The 19,189-nt window shown below is 44.2% G+C and overlaps 1 protein-coding gene across 4 annotated transcripts in view; it reads left to right on the top strand.

Annotated features, from left to right (window-relative positions):
- Positions 1-18,966, top strand: part of CPAMD8 (C3 and PZP like alpha-2-macroglobulin domain containing 8) — a 53,040-nt gene extending 34,074 nt beyond the window's left edge. For 3 of the 4 annotated variants that reach the window (XM_054181657.1, XM_054181659.1, XM_054181656.1), the window contains exons 36-43: positions 2,162-2,249; positions 7,248-7,322; positions 8,030-8,135; positions 8,225-8,335; positions 9,005-9,217; positions 9,666-9,740; positions 14,777-14,945; positions 15,263-18,966. In XM_054181657.1, coding sequence (XP_054037632.1) covers positions 2,162-2,249; positions 7,248-7,322; positions 8,030-8,135; positions 8,225-8,335; positions 9,005-9,217; positions 9,666-9,740; positions 14,777-14,945; position 15,263 — 838 coding nt within the window. In that variant the 3' untranslated portion in view covers positions 15,264-18,966. The remainder of the gene's footprint in view (positions 1-2,161; positions 2,250-7,247; positions 7,323-8,029; positions 8,136-8,224; positions 8,336-9,004; positions 9,218-9,665; positions 9,741-14,776; positions 14,946-15,262) is intronic. The other variant, XM_054181658.1, reaches the window with a different exon arrangement.
- Positions 18,967-19,189: the final 223 nt, after the last annotated feature.

Below are 19,189 nucleotides of genomic sequence, written 5' to 3'. Positions count from 1 at the left end.
GAGCTATGTAATGTCATATCTTATGAGTCAATAACTCATATCTTAATCGCGTTGATAGTTTTATAAATATTATTGACTTGACTTTAATGTTTGAGTTGCACGTTCTTCAGTTTTGGATATCAAAAACCTAACAGAAGGTGATTATTGCCATGGTATGAATTTGGAATCTGTGGTAAAGGCACAATATACGCAGATATTTGTTAGTAAGCTCTCCAAAGCTCATTGCTTATCTCCTTATTCTGCATAAAGAAATTTAAAATAATTTTTAAAGATGGCATGATACTAAAGCTCCAGAAGTTTCATTCCTAGCTCTCAAAGCACTTCGCAAGGACATTAGCAGTTCCTGCTTCATTTTATAGACTGGGAAACTTAAGATATTAAGAGAGAACAGCTTGCCTATAGGCAAACAGCAGCAAGAATAGTTTCTGACCTGTATCGATCCACTTACATGTTTTGCTTAAAGTCAGTACTGGGGAGGCAGGCTTATAAAGTCTTGTCAGTCCTTGAAGATGCCAGTAACTAAGGAGGCTGCCCTGCATCAACACAACCTTTCTGTTGTTATTTCTGAAACTTCTGCCCTGGGAATTGCTGGAGCAAAGACAGAAATTTGAGAGGAAGCCCAGTCCAAGGAGATTGATTACTTGGAAAGAAAACAAAAGCAAATGAAATCTTCCCTTTCCTCCCCTCTTCCTGTAATGATGCTCTTTTAACTCCTTCATCATCTTAGTTAGGCAATGCAAATAGAGGAGAGCATCTAAGGATGACAACTGAAATATTTTGAGCTGGGGCTGTTCTTCAGAATGTAATTGTTTTAAGTGTTGTCATGCTCAGTGATGAAGTCCTTGGGGCACTTTCAAGGAGTTAGAAAACAATATGGGAAATAGAGGGCTGTGATATGGGAAAAATACAGGTAAAGGGATATTATAGGATTTTTTAGGGAGTATGGTGCATGGACTTAGATGGGGATTAACAAGGCTTGATGTCTCTGGGAGACTGTCAGCCCTGAACTGTCTCACACGGAGCCAACTGGATCAGTCCACGGAGCGTCTCATGCTACTGTGGGCGTATGAGCTTGGCTGTGGCGTTACATCCAGGCTGGCTCTGTGCAGGGCTGCATCAAACTCACACACCCACTGGAGCTTTGGAGGTCTCCATATGGAGGTCTCCAAGTAGCCCTGCAGCAGCCAGTTCAGATCTGGCAAATTTGGTCCTGGAAGCTGTGTACTGTGTTGTCTCAGTGCTGGGCATGAGCTAATAAGCCCTCCTGGGTCCAAGCTCATCATCTTTGTGGTGCGACTAAGCAGCAAACAGGTAAGCTGCCAAGGAGGGATAATTTAGAGCTGACTCTGTGAATGCAGAGAAAAGGAGCATTGTTCTGGAATTAGCAGGAGCTTTGTTGTTGCAGTGTTGACCCTTCTGCCATGCTGCAAGAAACTGAAATCTTTCGCAATGGCCCAAATAAACTTTCTCTCCACCTCTTCCTGTGGCTTTTTTTCCCCTTGTGCGCACTTCAGCAGTAATAACTCTGAATTTCAGTGTTTTTTTGGAGTCTTCATTGATATTATAGAGGACAATATAGGCATTGAATTCTTTAACACTACTAACTAGAGAATGAGTTTGCAGACTCACTAGCAAAGATGTTTTTCTCAGTGTCAAGTAGGTGCTGGAGGGAAGTGGCCATTTATGAAACCCCGGGGTTGAATGACTCTGCCTGGTATAGGGAAGGCATTCCTCTTACACCACAATCCATTTACAGTCCTCCACTTGGAAAAGAACAGAAGTTTCTTCTACTCCAAGGGGTTATTTCCTTTTACCCAATGCATTTTCTCAGTGATTAATTGAAAAATAATGCAAGCAGCCCCACAGGAGACTACATCCATCCTTCTGGTTTTCTGCCTCCATTTGCCTGGACATCTCCTACTTCTCTGCCCTCTCTGAGTTGTGCTTATTTTTTGTTGAATAACAGCAGAAAAGAACATTTTGTAAAACTGAGTAGACTGTGGCTTTCAACAAGTCCTTCAAAGAAGCGTAGATCCTTGACATAATTTTCCCTCTGAAGTTTGTTTCAGTTGTTCTCCATCCTGAGTTGTCCATGTACCATTTGTTATCTTGGATCCTGAGTTTGTTTTCATTCTTTCTCTCTTTTTGTTCTCATGGGAAGGTGGCTGCACTCTGGATCTTCTAACATGGCTGTCTTGGAAGTGCCATTGTTCTCTGGGTTTCGTGCAGATATTGAGAGCCTAGAGCAGGTAAGATGGCATGAGAGGGAAAGGCATGGTCTTGGGCCAGGATCTGGTGCTCTAATTGGCAGGGATTCCCTTTGGGGAGCATAGGAAGCAAATGCCATTGAATGTTAGAGCACTGTCCGAAAAGATGCAATTAAAATCGGGGGTGCAGGAGATTTCACTTGTCAAAAAATATTTATCTGAGATGAGTAAACAGATGTTCTGCGCAAGACTGACAAACGTACCAAACGTGGCCAAATGAAGGTTTATTACTGAGCGCAGTGCGCAGTAATTAAATGAGATCCATTTGGAAATGCTGAAGTGAAAATGTGCTCTAACAGGAGCTGTTTATGGCTTCTTAGTGGGCTGTGTTATCTCCAACATCTGGATTCCATTTCTTTGGAGGCTCTGTGTCTTGGAATTTTTTGCCCTTTTTTTTTTTTTTTCCCCCCTCCTTCTGCGAGAACATCATGTTTATTGCAAGCCAAACTGAGGTGGACAGAATGTGCCTCTTACCCAGCCAGCCCTCTAGGGGAGGTGAACTGCAATCTGCAGCTTTGCTTTAGATTTTGTGGGAGCATCACAGTGTATTCACTGGTGGGTTTTATGCTGCAAATAGAGTTTTTAAGGACTATGTAACTAAAGAGGTGTAAAATCCTTGCATCCTTGAGAACCGGTAAAGAGCAAAAAGTATTTGACTTACAAAAGATCTCTTCTGTTAATAACTTTGTCATTATTATGCTGGGGGGGGAGGGATTTGAGGAAAGAATTTAAAAGTAGAATCGTAGTGAAGACCAGGCAATTTAATTTGCCATTGTAATTCAACGAAAAGTGCGCGTTGCTTTGTCTTGTCTAGGATTTCACTTGATTTGGCTAACTTCTAACACCATTGCATTTTCTTGGAGAAAATGAGACCAGTATGTTCCTCTTCAGTCCACGTCAAAAGCTGCTGTCAGACGGTCTCCTGGGCTGTCACTGAAGCCAGAGAAACCTGTGTGTTATTTCCCAAGAGGAGAATTGCATCCTTTCAGTATTGGGGAGCTGTGCTGGAGTACTCTTGTAGAGATGTGTGTTGATCAGATCTGAAATTATTCCTGTAAAAAGAAATATCAAAGTTATTTTGTATCTGTTCACTAGCTGCATTTTGAGAATTCTGTTTTCAAATGCATGCATGTAAAATGTTTGGGGTTTTATTTGCCTGTTGTCCTTTGAGTGTGATATTCTCTCTCACGTGCAACAAATGGTGCAACAAACTGAATGTGGCTATTCAGATGAGGCAGGACCAGCAGTAGGAGGTCTCCAGTATCCCTGTGGTAACAGAAAGGAGGAAAATTAGGTGAGGGAGCCTGTAGTGGGTTTGCTTACTGTTTTATCTCCTCCTGCTGAAGGTGCTAGAGTGGCAGCCATTGGTACTGCTTTCAAATAAGCTCTTTCATAGTAATTTACATAAATAATGGCAGAAAAAAATATGGATGGAAACTTGGCTTAGGACCAGAGAACTCAAAATGGGACAGGAGGAGAACAACAGGATATCTTTATGGTGTTAAACCCATGGAATGTTTTATCAGCAGAGGGAAAGGAGGAGTAAAGGGAAGGAAAGAGTTGAAACAAAGAGTGCAAAGGAGTTTTCATTACAGAAGAGCAGAAAAATTGTTAGGTCAAGTAACAAATCCCTGTACTCATTTTTCCTGAAGTGGGCTAAAAAGAAATTACAGGCATAGGAGTTCCTGTTGTCCAGGCTGTACTGAGTGAACACCTCCTGTACCGGTTTCAGCAGGGGACAAAGTGAAGAGTTTCTAAGCTGTGAGTCCTGAGAAGGTCCCATAAGCTCGTGTGTCACAAGGGACTGCACAGGTTCTGCGAGCTCAGTCCCTGGACTCCTTTCCTTTTCGCCAAGGCAGCTGTGCTCTGCCGTGAGGCTGGTTTGCACGGCTGGGCCAGACAGTAACTGTATTCAGTTACTACTAAAAGGCTGCTACACGCAGCAATCTCTGCCTGTGCTGTGTCTGATGGTTTACACTGAGCTGTGCTCTGGGCGTGTTGTACGTATTCTAAGTAGAGGAAACACTGAAGACAACCGCGAATATATGATTAACATTAGGATATACACTCTGCAAGGAAACTCTGATTCTGGTTCCCCAATGAACTAGCTGCATGGTGTTTCAAAACACTTTTGTTTGCAGCACCTCTTATTCTCTCTTGTCTTCTAGCATGTTGCCATAATCCTTGTGCTCTGTGACACCAGCCTGTCTCCGATGTTTGGTTTCTCATGGCTTCAGAAATTCTTCTGTTGCACTCAGTGCCATCTCGCTGGTACCTCGGCACTGCTAGTTCCTTGAGCAGGTGCTGGTCAGCACTCCTACCCCAGAAACAAACACTGGGCACATGGAAACTAGAGCAGAGAAACAGGGAGATTTACCCCCAGTGCTCGTGTCAGATAGATGCGTCAGTGTCTGGGAGCCTGCCTCAGAAGGATGTCAGGTACTTCACGCCGTACATACTTCTTCAGTGCTTCTCAGATGCAAAAGAGCTGGCTCAAAACCCACTGTTTTCAAAGTTCTTTGGGCAAAAAACTATGTATTGATGCCTTAATTTGGAGAGAGGATTCCCCTCTTGGGACTCAGTACTGGGCAGTCCCTTTCCATAACCAGACAGAATTACTTCCTTTGGGCAGTAGGAGACTTTGCTAAATTGGGAAGGATATTGCATCTTCAAGGGGCAATATTCCCCTTGAAGGGCTGAATTGCACCTTTCTTATTGCAGAAACCCTTTGCATATCTGTAAAGATGAATTGCAGGGACAAAGCTCAAGCATATATTTAGGTAGGCAGTGAAGATGCAGATACAACCCTAATGCGCGGCTATCAAAAGTGTATTGAAATCATGCTGACAAAACCAAAATTCTTCCACTGAAGACCCAGTATTAGTTTTGTCTTGTATTTTGAACGCCACCTTCAGCAGAGCCGAGTCTGGTCATTCCCACTGCTGCCTTTTCTTGTTACCCTGGCCATTTCCCTCCCCTCGTGGTGCGGAGGGGCAGGGCTGTAAATCAGATTTCCTTGTTTGTTGTTTGGCCTCACAAGGCAGCAGTGTGCGCAGAGCGGGCCCACGCGCCGCTCCGGGGCACTGATGGTTAATGAATGCTCTGTTGCAGGGCCAGGGCAGCCCCCCGGCTCTGCAGCCACAAATCCTTCTAATAATGCCGGGTGTCGACAAGGTCAGGAGGTCACCACAGGCTGGTATATATCAAGCTTCACCAGAAAAATGCAACTTTAGCTGAGCCGAGCATTTCCCGGTGGCGCCAGCCTCTCCAAGCCCTCATAAAAGGACTGTCTGCAGCCATCTACTGCTGAGTAATAACAGCCACCATCAGGCCCCTAAAATTATAAGGACAAATTAAATTGGCCCTTTCCATATTGTGTGGGACTTAAACACATGTTCCTTTGCTTGTTACAGTAATAGCAGGAAGCTGTGTGCAGGCTTTTACAACTAGAAGCACTATGCTGAAGAAATTCACAGTTAAAGCTGTTGGTAGCAGGTTTGGGCAAATTTCAGGAGAAATGCTTTTTGCTTCGTGTCATTCTAATGCGTAATAATAATAATGCTTTGTTCTCCCTTCCACAGAGTTTTCATTCTAAGATCTCAAAATAACTTAAGAACATGAAAAAAAAAAAAAAAAAAAAAAGGCGGGGGGGACAAGAAAATATCATCCCTGTGTTGCAAAGGGAGTTGTCTGACAGAGAGGTTAAAGTAATAGGACAGTTTGGAGAATAGAATTAAAGTATCTGCTCTGGCCGTTACTTTGCTCCCCAAACTGAGATTAAAACACAAGAGGCCTGTTCCACAGACCACCATCTTCCCCAGCTTCTGGATTAAATGTTTTTTGCGTGACAGATGTATTCTGAATACAATTTATCAAAACATTAATGATTAATCGACTGATCAGGTACATACAGCGTGTCAGTCATTATAATATTGAGATGTTAGTATTCCAAATATGGAAAATCATAGGAGTAACTCTTTTGGAAATCTTAAAATAAAATTTTGTAGAATTATATCAGATGATAGCATTTATGTTTTGGTGGTGATTAGTTAGCATTCTGTAGCAGGGAGATAGTTACTGGATTCTTCGGGGTGGTGCAGTAATTCCATAAACGAGGGCTCTTGCACTTTCCTCTGAAGCCCGTGATCACGAGATAGCTGCGGGCAGCAGCAGGAGATGAGCTGGAGCATTTTTACATATGGCTGGGGAAGACCAGGGGCGGTAGCACCCCAGATGTGGGAAGTACTCTTAGACTGTCTTCTGATACTCCTTAGCCATGAGGGTTGTCCCAATAAATAAAAAGCCCAAGAAGAGGTAGTCTGCGGGCCTGGCTGGTACAATGCAAATGACAAATCTCTGGGCCTCAGGGGAGAGAAGATGAGTGGCCTGACCCCGTGCGTTAAAAGGGAGGATGCCTAGGGCTCTTTCAAATGGCTGCTCTTTTCAAATGTAAGGATTAATTTTCCTGGCAGAAGAATGTTCTGGATTTTTCAGCTGGTGGGAGAAGGGGACCTTTAATACCTGGTGCAATCCAGCAGCATAATTCCCTGGCGGCCTGAAGGAGCGTAAATAAGAGACTTTATCGAGTGTTTTGGGGTCTCTGAGGTCTTGCTTGAGCCTTGGTACTGAAAACAACCTGGGAACTATTCAATTAGATGATGGATGATATGTCAGGCATAGTCTGAGGGAGATAAACGCACCAGGGACCAGGAAGAACACTCAGCACTGCGCACCTTGCCAGCGTTCCTCATCAGGTCACAGAAAAGAACAGAGATGGCTTTTTCCTGAGTCGTATGACAGCAACTGCGTTCCTCTTGGCGTTTCCCCTCTCACTGAAACGTCCCTTTCCAGCAGAAGAAATCGCTGGGTTTTAGTGTCTGATCAGTTTTCTAAGCAGTCTAAAAATCTTTCTTCTCTAATTTCAAACTGTTTTTTATAAAATGAGATGAAACTAAACCTGGTGATATTTTTTCTCCCCAGTTATTGATGAACAAGCAAATTGGATTAAAACGATATGAAGTGGATGGAAGAAAAGTCCTTTTTTATTTTGATGAGGTAATGACTTTTTCTTATAAATATGTTGCTTTTCAGTGAAAGGCAAATGGCTGGTGCATGAGGCATGGATACAGTCTGCTGGCGTTGGCGGTCCCACGCAGATGAGGATTACCCTGCAGCTTTAATGAGCTGGTTGCTTGAGGCTCTTTTGAGGCGGGTGGGTGTTGTGGTTTTATTTGGAAAAGAAAGCATGATGGAGGCAGGTGATTAGCTTCAGCTGGGCAGATATCACTTAGTTTTTGCCTCAAAATAATCTCACCCTCAGGTACCACTAGCATTGCTAAAAGGATGGAGTATAAATGCAGTCCAATTCCGATCTCAGCACAGACCTGAGCGTGCAAGATGAGCTCTCTCCTGGCTCGGTCATCAGCCGTAAATTGTTAGGGAGTCGCATTAGTGAGCTGGCTGATGACGGGAGTGGTGTTAGGTAAGCCAGAGAATACAGCTGGAGTTTCAGGTTTGCCTTTCTGATGTTGTTGTATGGCAAGTATGTGCTTTAAAGGCCGGCAAAGTATCACGTGTTTTTACTCATCCTGTTTGGCTTTTATTCATTATCTTTGTCTCTATAACTGGTATTGGAGGTGTCTTCATTCTCCCCAAGTGTCCAGCACGGTGTGTTACATATGGGGCACATGCTATGTTTATTTGTCTCTCTCTTCACTTAAAGTGCAGTTCTTACAATGGGTCTTTTACATAATTTCATACAGATTCCTAGCCAGTGCATGACCTGTGTAAAGTTTCAAGCTTTCAGAGAGCATATAGTTGGGAAAACAGCTCCTGTTCCTATCAAAGTGTACGATTACTATGAGCCAGGTAGGTGCCCGTTTTCCTTTGATTTTTGCCAGCATTAGAGCTCTAGGCATAAGGCTCAGTTGTGACTTCCCTTTCTTGCTGGCCTGCAGCTTTTGAAGCAACTCGTTTCTACAACGTGAGTGAAAACAGTCCCTTGGCTCGGGAGCTGTGTGATGGGCCAACGTGCAATGAGGTGGAAAGCTCGGCTAGCCAATGGGTTGGTAAGTTGCACCAAAGCCAAGCAGATTTTTTTGGAAAATGGAGCCCACAGACATACTTTCCAGGAGTTCAGAACTCAAAATTATATTTAGAGAAATGCTCTGTTTCACAGTATGTATTAGTGGAAGTTTTACAAAGGTCTGTGGGATTGCAGTATTAGACTTCAGACAGCCAGACCAATGTAGTCTGCTCTATGAAAGTGACTATTATGTGCTTCAGAGGCAAGATATAATGTATAATTCTCAAAGAACCTGCACAAAGTGAGATGTGTTAATAAACGTAGAGGTAAAAACTCCTTAAAATGCAATTTGGTTTTCTCTCTCTAAAGTATCTTGCAATAGAGTTGCACAATTAACTGTAAGAAGATCGAACGTTTTCATGCATCAGTGAAAGCAATAACTTTCCTCAGAAACTATATGTTCCTTTCAATCTTCTATGTCATACAAAATAGTTGCTTTCTCCTGTATCTGCAGTCTGCTGCAATATGATTCTTTCAGAAAGACAACTTTGTTCCCAGAGCTTTTTATTCTACCAAGTTTGTAAATTCCTATGAGAAGTCTTAGGGAATTCAAGATGAAAACTTAGAGAAACAGAAGAAAATTGCCACTCCATCTTCCCCTTCCCCATGCTATGCAAAAATATTGCTTTGGATGTTTTTGTTTACTTTTCAGGCTTTGTTCACTCTGGACCGTGCAATAACATTTTTGGCTGCTTGGAGGATGAGTATTTTGAGCAGTGTATGTGTTCGCGAGACTGTGGCTACGATGGGGAGCCTGTGTGTGGATCAGATGGACAGATTTACACGAACCATTGCCAGATGGAAGTAGCATCGTGCAGGAATAATACGAGGATAGAACAGATGCCCATGCCTCAATGTTCTGCCTGTAGGTTTCATTCAGTTCCCTTTTCTGTTAGGATCTAGTTGCAGAACACTACAAATCCTCATCTAAGCAAATGATAGTTACATACGTGTGGTAGGGAAAAGAGGAGAATTCAAAACTTCCTATGTATTATTTTACTACTCATACTACAGAGGATTAAGTTATAAGAGCAGCTACCTTTCTGCTTACCTCAGAATAACTGTTTTCTGTGTGAGTACGTTTTAACCAATCAGAATGAGCTTCAGAGCAGATGAGTGATACTGTTTTATCTGAAGTGAATAATCCTAGATAAAAATGACATCCGTGAAACGTAACGTTCTGTGGAGATTGTGCCTGGCCTTTCAAGACGTGCAGCGTAGTAGCTCAGTGAACTGAGTATGATGCGAACATTTTCTAGAGATTCATTAACAAATTTTACGACCAGTGCATTTATTTTTCTTCTTATTTATAGCCAAGAATTTGCCAGAAGAAAGGGAGACACACTCCCACACAGCTGAGCAACCCAGTGTTCAACAAACTCCAGCAGGTAATATCATACCTTTGCATTTATCCAAGGTTAAGGCTTATCCTGTCACTGTATAAAAGTATATATGACTCTTACACACGTTTAAAGAAAGATGCCGAATGTCTTCATGTTTTCTAAATGACAGAACATTCAGAAACCAGAAAAAATGAAGGGATCAAGGAAAATTAAGATGATAGCTGTTCAACAACAGACTAGCTCTTCTAGTCCTTTTCCTTTCAGGCAATCTTGCATGAGACCTGCTCTATTCAGTGCATGTGCAAGATTTAGGCAACTGTTCACAGGAGTGGGCAAGTGGCCCTCCTGTTCTCAGCTTTGGTGTGTGAACAACTCACACTCCGTGATCTTTTCTTCAATGTGAAGCTGGAAATATCACATTTAAAACCAGGCTGATGTAATGTGTTTCAACAAACAACTGAACAGGACATGACAACAGACCGAGCCATTGCAAGAACTAGAATCCAGGAGGATTAACTTTGTCCCTAGCAGTTCTGGGAAAAAATTGAGCTGGCAGTCTTGATTCCGTCAGAGCTGCTTTTTGGAATAAAGGGCTTTAGGGAGCAAAAATGTTACGGTCAGTAGATGGAGTAGCCAGGAATTTGGCTGCTCATTTTATTTGGTGCTTATGTTCATACACTTTTTTCCAGGGCTCATGTCGAACTTGCTCATGGCTCACAATAAATCTCACCAAGAAGCAGCAGAGGGTCAATAGAATAGTTTGTTTCATGCTGTTTCTAGTAAATAAACTGGACTAGATTTTTCCTGGCTGCTTTCCACTCATTAATTTTCCCCTGGCCTCTAACTCTCCTAAGAAATCGGTAAAACAAGTTAATTCTTCAAGAGAAGACTCTGTGCCTTCTCGTGTCCTTTTTGTGCACCGGAGTTCAGACTAGCATGTGTCCCGCGTGAGAGACACCGTCCCGTTCTTTGCCCTTCCTCCGCACTACAGAAATCAGTGGACGGTTCTCTTATTAAGATGTAAAAACATGGGGAATATTCCGTCGTGGCTGTTTCTGTGGGTCATTCCATCGTAAAGTGGTTAATGTCTCTCCTGTTTTCCCTCCCTTTGTTTCTGGACTTAATGTGAATGTATATATCGGATTTCTGTCTGTTAGAATAACTGAGATGAATGCGTGTTGCCTTTTATTCTGTGCAAATGCTATGTACTCAGCATGGAGACTGTGTTTGCAACCTGAACCCTTTAAAGCAGCATTCCCAGACTGCTCTGTAGGGCACTACTGGTATGCAAGGCCATACTAAGTGTTTTGATGCTGGTCTACAAAATGGGACTGCCATTACATTATTTTAAAATAGAAACTTTATAGTAAAAACATGGTTACCTGGGGAAAAAATTGTGGAACTTGATGGTAGTCCACAATCCAAAAATTTTTAGAACAGTGTTTCTGAAATAATCTGCATTAAAGTATTTGTTGAAGAAAAAATAGCCCTCTGGTTTCTGTTCTAAGCAGACAAAAGCAATGTTGGCTCAGAAGGCTATCAATAAGAGCAAAAGTGGAAATTCTGATTTTTGTGTGTGTGTGTGTGGCATTTTTATACAGATATTAGATTAGCAAATCTGTCTGCCGTACGGATGTGTTTGTCGAAGCACAAGCATTTAGAGCTGGCTTTGTTGTAGATCTGCGAGTGTTCAATCTGAGTCTCCTGGAAGGCGGATCCCCTTCTGAACCCAGCTGCGTGAGCAGCCATGGCAGAGTGAGCATTCAGAAATAAAACTGACTAAATCCTGCATCAGGAAAAGCTCCCAGCATGTGATTTTCATTAATCCTCTGGGCTCCTCTCAGGTCAACCACACGGTACATGAATCAAAGTTTAACAAATGAATGAATCCCTCTTTATACACGGGTCTCATTTGGACTCACTGGTTTGTTAGCACTGAAGCATGTGATTGGTTTAAGTCGGCTCAGGTGCTCTGGGTTTCTAGTGAAAGTTCTGATGAGCCATGTCTAAATCTGTGATTTCCTAAAAGGATGCAAAACTCCAGGAGCCAAATCAAGCTTAGGGCACGTTGGTGAAACTGCCTCAGTGTGTTAATCTGCAGGAAATACCACTTTCTCGGAGAACCTCGTGGTGTTTATATTGTCTGAAATCCTTCTGTATTTGCCATATGACTGGTGCGGGCTCGGCTTGGTTTGATTGATGCTTTCATTGTTAGCGCTTGTCTGTGTTACCCCAGTGATGGAAACAATGAGAGCCAGCTTCCTTCCAGCAAACAGTGGGGAACTTCGTAATGTGTTCGGGCTCACTCTGGCAAACACAGACGTGCAGCGTAGTTCCATATACGCCCCTGAGTTAGCTAGAATAAACGACAGCTTTTGAGTTATGCTATGCAAGGTAAGCGATTGTACATAGATGGTCCTGAAAAATCAGGATGCAGTGCTTCTTGCAGCACCTAGCTATCATCAAAGCATTTTAAAATGCCTTTCAAAAGTCTGCAGCAGATGTCGCAGCAAGTGAGGCAGAGTGGCTGAGGTTTGATCTTAAGACTGTAGCTTTCTTTTGTACAGATGGGTAGATCCTCTTCGCATCTTTAGAAATATTATCTGGACTGAGAGGGAAGTGTGCAGCGGGACAGACTCCGCTGAAACAATTCATGTTGAATCCCCTTCCTCAGCTGTTCTTTCTCACAGGTGAATTACTGAGACCAGGAGGGAAGGAACAGGTGTTTGACACGTAGTACGGACCCACCTCTGCCTCTAAGCACTGAAGCTCTGCTAGTATGCTTTCACAGCCCGGTCCTGTCGTATTTGTTTGGACTGAAATCTCCTGGGGCAGGACTTTGGTTGCTCACTGGAGTATCAGTATCTGAAATGGCTCTCTGTGGTTTCCTAAGATCGTTGTCTCACTAGACTACAAAAACACGGGTGGATGTCAGAGCCTCAGGGGTCCTCAGTAGCTCTGATTAACAGCTCTCTGATGAAGTGGTGCTTTGATTGCTTCCATAGATCATTAATGCTCTTCTGAAATTGCCTAGATCTTCTCTGCCAAAAGTGCTAAACGTATAGCCGCTGATGTTGGAAGACAGTATGTTGATATCACGGTAATGTTGTGATTCCACGTGTATTTGATCGACGTGTGGGGCAGCAGCACTCGGTGGTACCGGTGCTGCTCTGAGGAGGCAGCACTCCCGCATTCGTGCTGCCTGAGCCCCCCAGCCTTCTCCCCACAGCTGGAGCCCTCTTGGTTGTGCAGTTCTGCTCTAGCAGTTAGAAGGGCCAGTAGCTGGAAGAAAATTCTGGGTGGTATTGTGATACTTTTATTTGGGGGGGGGGGGGGGTGTGTGTGTTATTTTTTAAAAAAATTAAATGCCATCACCCGTGGCTAGCTGCTAACAGGAACACCAGAGTGAGCTCTGCTTCCAGGTGGAGTCATCTCGCAACACCCCCTGGCAGGCGCATTATTCGCAGCACCGCTGTTCTTTTAGGCTTGGTTGAACTGGCAGTGGGCCATTTTCCCTTTCACCCCATCGGTGTTCAGCAAACATTGGCTGAGGCACAAACATTTGGAGATGGGGGAGTGGTTTGTACGCAACAGGAAACGTCGGCCTTTCGTCTTTGCTTTGATTCCAGTGCTGCATTCCTGGGAAGAGTGAGGTCTGTGATGTTAATTCTGTCCCTGGTGGACAGCAATCATCCATTCATAGAACGAGCTCATGGTCTGGCAGGTTCTCACGTGGAGAAGGCCAAGAAGCAGCGAACACAGAGACTGACTCCGCTTTCAGGCGAGCGTTCCCTCGCCTAGGGCTCAGCCTGTTGCTGGGAGGATGTGGGAGGCAATGGAGAAGAGCCTTCAAATATTTTTATTTCTGGAGAACAAACATTTTCAAAGGCCTTGATGAGCATTTTCCTTAAATAAAGCCAACTCCGGGCGGAGGGCGGGGGAGAGACTTTTCCTCCCTGCAACAGCTACGTTTCAGTGGTCGCTTTGGTTTGGATTAGAGCAGTGTATACAGAGAACAAACAGGAAAGATGGAGAGCTGAGCTGCCTTGAGGAACAGTTTAGCAAACGGGGACCTATTGATATTCCTAGAAGTTTTATCTTGCAGTCTTACCCTCTGGACAGTGAGCGATCAGCCAGCGCAGAGAGGCACAGCCTGTTCTGAGTGGGATACGCACTGAGTGACCGACCTGCCCGTGCCTTGGTGTCGACTGGAGCGAATGCAAGGAGGATAAATACACGTTTCTGCCTGCGATGTCTCTGTTCCCATCTTAAACGATGGAAGTTTCTCAGTGGTTTGTGAGGGTGCTGAAGCAGATGTATGTCAGCTACTGCTAGGTCAGGCTGAGGGAGAAGTGAGTGGCTTTGATGTAGGGTCCTGGCCTGTTGTGCCAAAATCTTCATTCTTGTTGGGCTGAAAAGAAATCTTGCGCATGTTTTTCATGACGTGCACCAAGTAAACTGCTCCATCGCAGTCTGCCCTCTAGCTTTGTACCTTACTTTTATAAAATGGGGCTTAAAAGAGCACACATGTTACACATCTTCGTATGGATTGGTCTCTCCTTAACTGAGGTACGTGGCTTGGACCAAGTCAAAGGAGAAAGATGTATTTTCAGGGTGCAGAGAAACTCATCTGTGACATCTGGTGTTCCCAAAGATACCTCTTACTTTTATCTCACTATATATCAGGGTGAACTTGTTCCTAACTTAAGCACCTCAGTTAATTAGACGCTTTAAAAGGAGACTTTGAGAATTTTTTTCATATTACATGGCTCTTTTTTCTTTTTTTTCTATGATTCCTTTCATTTTTTTTTCCAGTGCCCAGGTCTGAGATTCGGAGATTAAAAATTCTGATTTACAGTAGCTTGTCCCCTTGCACGTGAATCTGAGCACACACATGCAGGTCCATTGACGTGTGTAGCCTCATTTAGTTGCATAAGGCACTCATTTGGCCCCTGATTTGCCTCCCTAATTAAAATGCCTTTCTCTTATGTCATTCCCCTTCTCCGTGATGCAATATATGATGCCAAAATGCAGTTTCTTTGGCTAAAGCACGACCTGAGACTCTCTGGTTTCCTTTCCAGCAGAGGAAGGCCCTCCGCTACAGACAGATCTGTCGTACTACTCCTATGAATATGACCCGGACCCCTATGCATCGGAAGCGGATGTTTTTGAGATTGTGGCAGAACTGACAACAGCAAGCACGTTAAAAGAAGTGGACAAGACTCAGGAAGCAGTGACCACAGTAGAATGGTGAGCCGGAGAGCGGGGGATCACAAATCTGGTTTGAGAGTCAATATACACTGTACTAACTCATTTGTTGGGTCAAATGTATTTGGTTCCTCAAAAGGGGCATTCTTACAAGTGAATTCCTAACCTCTTTAGCAAGGAACCACCAGGAACAAGATCTTGCTAGGGTGGCATTTAAAAGTCTTCATGACTCGAACGTCTCCATCCCTCGCAGAATAAAAAGTGACCTTTAAAGCTTTTCTCTGTCCAGCCCCAGTGAAGTTTCACAACGATACATAATGAGAAAGTGACTTTTCTTCATTATGTTCTCTTTTCAACAGAAATATATAATTTAAATACAGAGAAGAGGCTCAGAATCAACTCCTGTATGAGTTTGTTCCTACAGACGACCTGCTGCAGAACAGAAACTGAACGATGACTACTTCCTGATGCACTCAGAACTGTAGGCTTTGCTGCCCCATGGCGGGGGATCGGGAGCGCTAAGGGGGACACTCAGCATTATTTTTCTGTCAGTTTTTCTGCCTTTTGTGCATCCTCTTTGGGGTACTTCCAAGGATGAGAGACCAATATGCTGTGCCCTCTAGGTGAGAAAAATAGGGGCTGGAATTCAAACCTATAGACCATTTCCAAGTGTTTTCTCTACTATCAGAATACTGCAAATGCCATTTCCCAGCTACAATTAGAAGCTAAGTCCAGGCCTTGTGCTTAGCTGAACTGCTGTTTGAGGAAAGATGGCTGAGAAGTTTTCTCTCAAAGTATAACAATAAAAATCAGTGTGTTTTGCTAATTATGACATAGCAAGAGGCTGATCGTCTTCCCCAGCCCGTAAGTCTGCCGCACCCACAACAATGTCCCACAAGAGAAGAACTTCCCTATTGGCTCCGTGTTCAGGGAAGTTCTTGGGAGGTACGTTTTACTAGAGAAAAGTGAAATCCACTGTCAGGGCTGAAGGGTTTGGCTGTCCACCAGAGGACTGCAGGCTTCAGACGGGGAAGTTTGCCAGCCAGAGCAGCGGCAAGGGTTAGGTGGGTGAGCCCTCTTCACGTTGCACTATATGCCGACGGGGGCTGCTTGCAGCCTTCCCAGCCCCTCTCCTCCCTGTGACCCTGGCATGAAAGTAAAGCTGACCCAACGCGCAGTCCTTTTAAATGCTTGCCTGACTTCACCAGTCACTTTTATTCTGCTCCCGGTAGGATTCCCCATGCGATGGTTGTTCTGGATATGGTAATCTATGCATGGGCCCTGGGTCTGCTGGCCAGTACAGATCACTGGTGTCAGAGTGGACGCCCTTAGACTGACCTGCCCCAAGCAATGCGGCAAAACTAAAACCAAAAGCTTTGTGTTTCCAAAAGTGCAGGAGCCAAGATTTTTTTTGTTTCCCTTCCTGCCTGGAGCAGCATTGTTCTCTTTGGAGGAGTTACATGCAATTGCCTGTTGCGAAATAGTATTAATATTTTATCTTCCCAATTCTATTGTTACCAGGACCCAGAGTGGGATGGAAACCCCTTTTGAGGGTGTTTATTAGTGAATGGAAGCAGGAAAAAGCCCAGTTCCATTCATTTTCAGGGCTTGTTTGCACAGGAACTATAACAAGAATGTACCCCAGCATTAGACATTGCATTCCAGAATAAAGGCAACTTTATTCCAGAAAAATGTCCACATGGGGACGAACCAGGAGGTATCCCAGAAGTTGGGCATATGTAGTTTCCAGTCTTTTTTTGTCTGGGACCAGATATTTGCAGAATGTAGTTGACATGATGAAGGTCTGGGTCTTAAAGTTCCCAGGGATTTCAGAACCGCTTTGTTGGCGCGTTTCCAAGCCTTTCTTCGTGGCCACGCTGAGCTATCCTCGCAGGATCCTGACGTGGCTGCTGCCTGTATGTATCCACTGCCTCTCGGCAGAGGGTTTTGCCACGTCTCTTCAGTGTGCATGAACAGACCGTGTCCTCACTGTGTCCGCACAGCACGGCAGAAGCACTGGCGGCTGCATTCCTGTCTGGCAGGTAAATAAATGCCTTTAAACTAAATTCCATCTCCTGTAAGCGACTGGCCCGGCAGCCACTGGCTATTGTGTACACACGCAGGACTGAGTCAATATTTATCCCCTGGGTAAATAGCAGACTTAGTGTGAGCTGCAACAAGAGTTGTTTCTTTTTTCTTTTCTAAATATCAAAGCTGCACAATACAAACCCTGCTGTTTGCTGGTTCCAGCCTCAGCTGTTTAATGCTTTGAGTCTGGGAGAACGAGACATTCAGTCACCCTGATAATGTCTGTGTGACTGGCTTCCCACAGAAGATGGGTCCTATGCTCTGGATTCTTCAGTCTCTTGTCCTCTGTCCCTTTCTGGCCTTAGTTTCCTTGTCTCGTCCATTGTATGCTTCTGGATAGATATTTGAAGTAATTTTACATTGCTTGGTCCTCTCATAGATCCTTGGGCAGTCCAACAGCATCACCGCTGGGGACAAGGAGATGAAGGGAGGGAGCTCCAGCCAAGTATCAAACCTGACTTTCTTCACTTTCCTCAGGCTCTGGTGCATGTAATGTACTAATTTAAGATGCAGACACCTCCCCATTGCTGCCAGCTAAATAATTCCCCCTGGTAGTGCCAGCCCATCAATCAGGGCCTTGTTCTGTGGGGTCTCTGTGAAGAAGAAAAGCCAGAGAGACCCAGACCCTCAGAAGGCAAAGGCAGAGCAGCCTTAGCGTCCTCGATCAGAGCCGGTTAGAGCAGGACAGCGCGTGTGGGGTCGTGTGCCAGGGTTTCAGGCTGCACCTCGAGTGCTTCTTCACAGAAGCTTCTCTGGCACTTTCAGGGAAATCACTAGTCCATCTGCTCTTGGCAGCCTCCGCCTCCCCCCAGTCTTGCCACACTAAACTAGCTCCTTTCTGTAGTTTAAAAAAAAAAAAAAGTCATTTTATTTAAGGATTTGAATAAAAGAACCTGCAATTACACAGTTGTGGTTGCCTTTTCTCCCCGATCACAGGAGTAAAGGAGCAGGTCTGTCTCTCTGTCCACAGCTTTCCCCTCTCCCAGATTTGTTGTTCACATTTCTCATAATCACAGTTAATTCTTATCCAGGAAGAAAATTTTCCTAGATTATTTTCCTTCCATTCTTCAAAATCCTACTTGGAATACAGAAAGTCTTTAGGACGCGGTCCGTGAGAACCACTGGACACAGCATGGCCGCATTGGACTCAGCGTTATTCATAGGCTTTGCCCAGTTCTGACTCTGAAGTTGTCGGTCACGCTCCCCGACAGCACAAGGACAACTCAGCACTGAAAACTCAGGCTCCAGCTTCGTGAAGACCAGCTAATCAGAGTTTGGACAGAGTGGGTGGATTGATTATGATTTTATTTTTTTCTCACGAAGGAAGACACCAACTCGGTGGTGGAAAGCCAGCAAGGACAGCAGGCCTGCTGCTGCTTTGGGCTTTGACTTGTTTCTGGCTTAGAGGCGTTCGCCTCCCTCTGTCAGAGAGATCTTCTCCTTCCCTTTTTCTCATGGTCCCTCACTGCAAAAGGAGAAAAGTGCCAGTGGGTTTGTAAGACGCAGAGACTCCTACTTACATCAAGTTGTGTTACTGAATAGCTGCAGCAGTGCTAGTTATCAGTGATTTTTGCTTGCAATCCTTTCAATGAAATTAATATTTATATATTTGTAACTGTACGTTATGCAGAGTAATCATTACCATGGTATTTATTTTAAAGCAATAGTTCCCTTGTTCTTTCTTGTCCAAGTGTTTGGTCTCGCCTCTTCTGCTTCTTAATCAGCCTCAGTAGAAAACAAATACCAGAATGTTCATCTTGCTGGAAGACCATCATTGAAACAGCAGCACTTGCTCTGCTGATGTCGACTATTGACATGTAATGCACAATAACCTGGTTTTCACTATCGTGAATAGATGATCTATTTAGAAAACCTCAGCCCCGTTTGCAGTTGGGTTTTGGGTTCGGGTTTTGTTGGTTGGTTTTGTGGGGGGTTTTTTTGTTGTTTTTTAGTAGGTGCTATGTGTGAGTGAGTGGCAATAGCCCTGGCTGCAGCAGGTCTCCTTGTGCTCAGGAGCTGGCGCATCCCCCGCGCGTGCGGTGCTGCACCCATAGGAGACAAGCTCTAGTTTTTCACCTGCGTTTCGCCCCCGCACACATATGTACACGCAAACAGCTCTAGGACCGTTTTTGTTTTGTTCACACAAATCTTAGCAAGTCTGAGTCCAGAAAAGGTTTTGGTTTAGATTCTGATAAATA

This window comes from Rissa tridactyla, chromosome 22 (genome assembly GCF_028500815.1).
Source record: "Rissa tridactyla isolate bRisTri1 chromosome 22, bRisTri1.patW.cur.20221130, whole genome shotgun sequence".
Lineage (NCBI taxonomy): Eukaryota > Metazoa > Chordata > Aves > Charadriiformes > Laridae > Rissa > Rissa tridactyla.
This window is presented reverse-complemented; position numbering and strand designations above follow the sequence as displayed.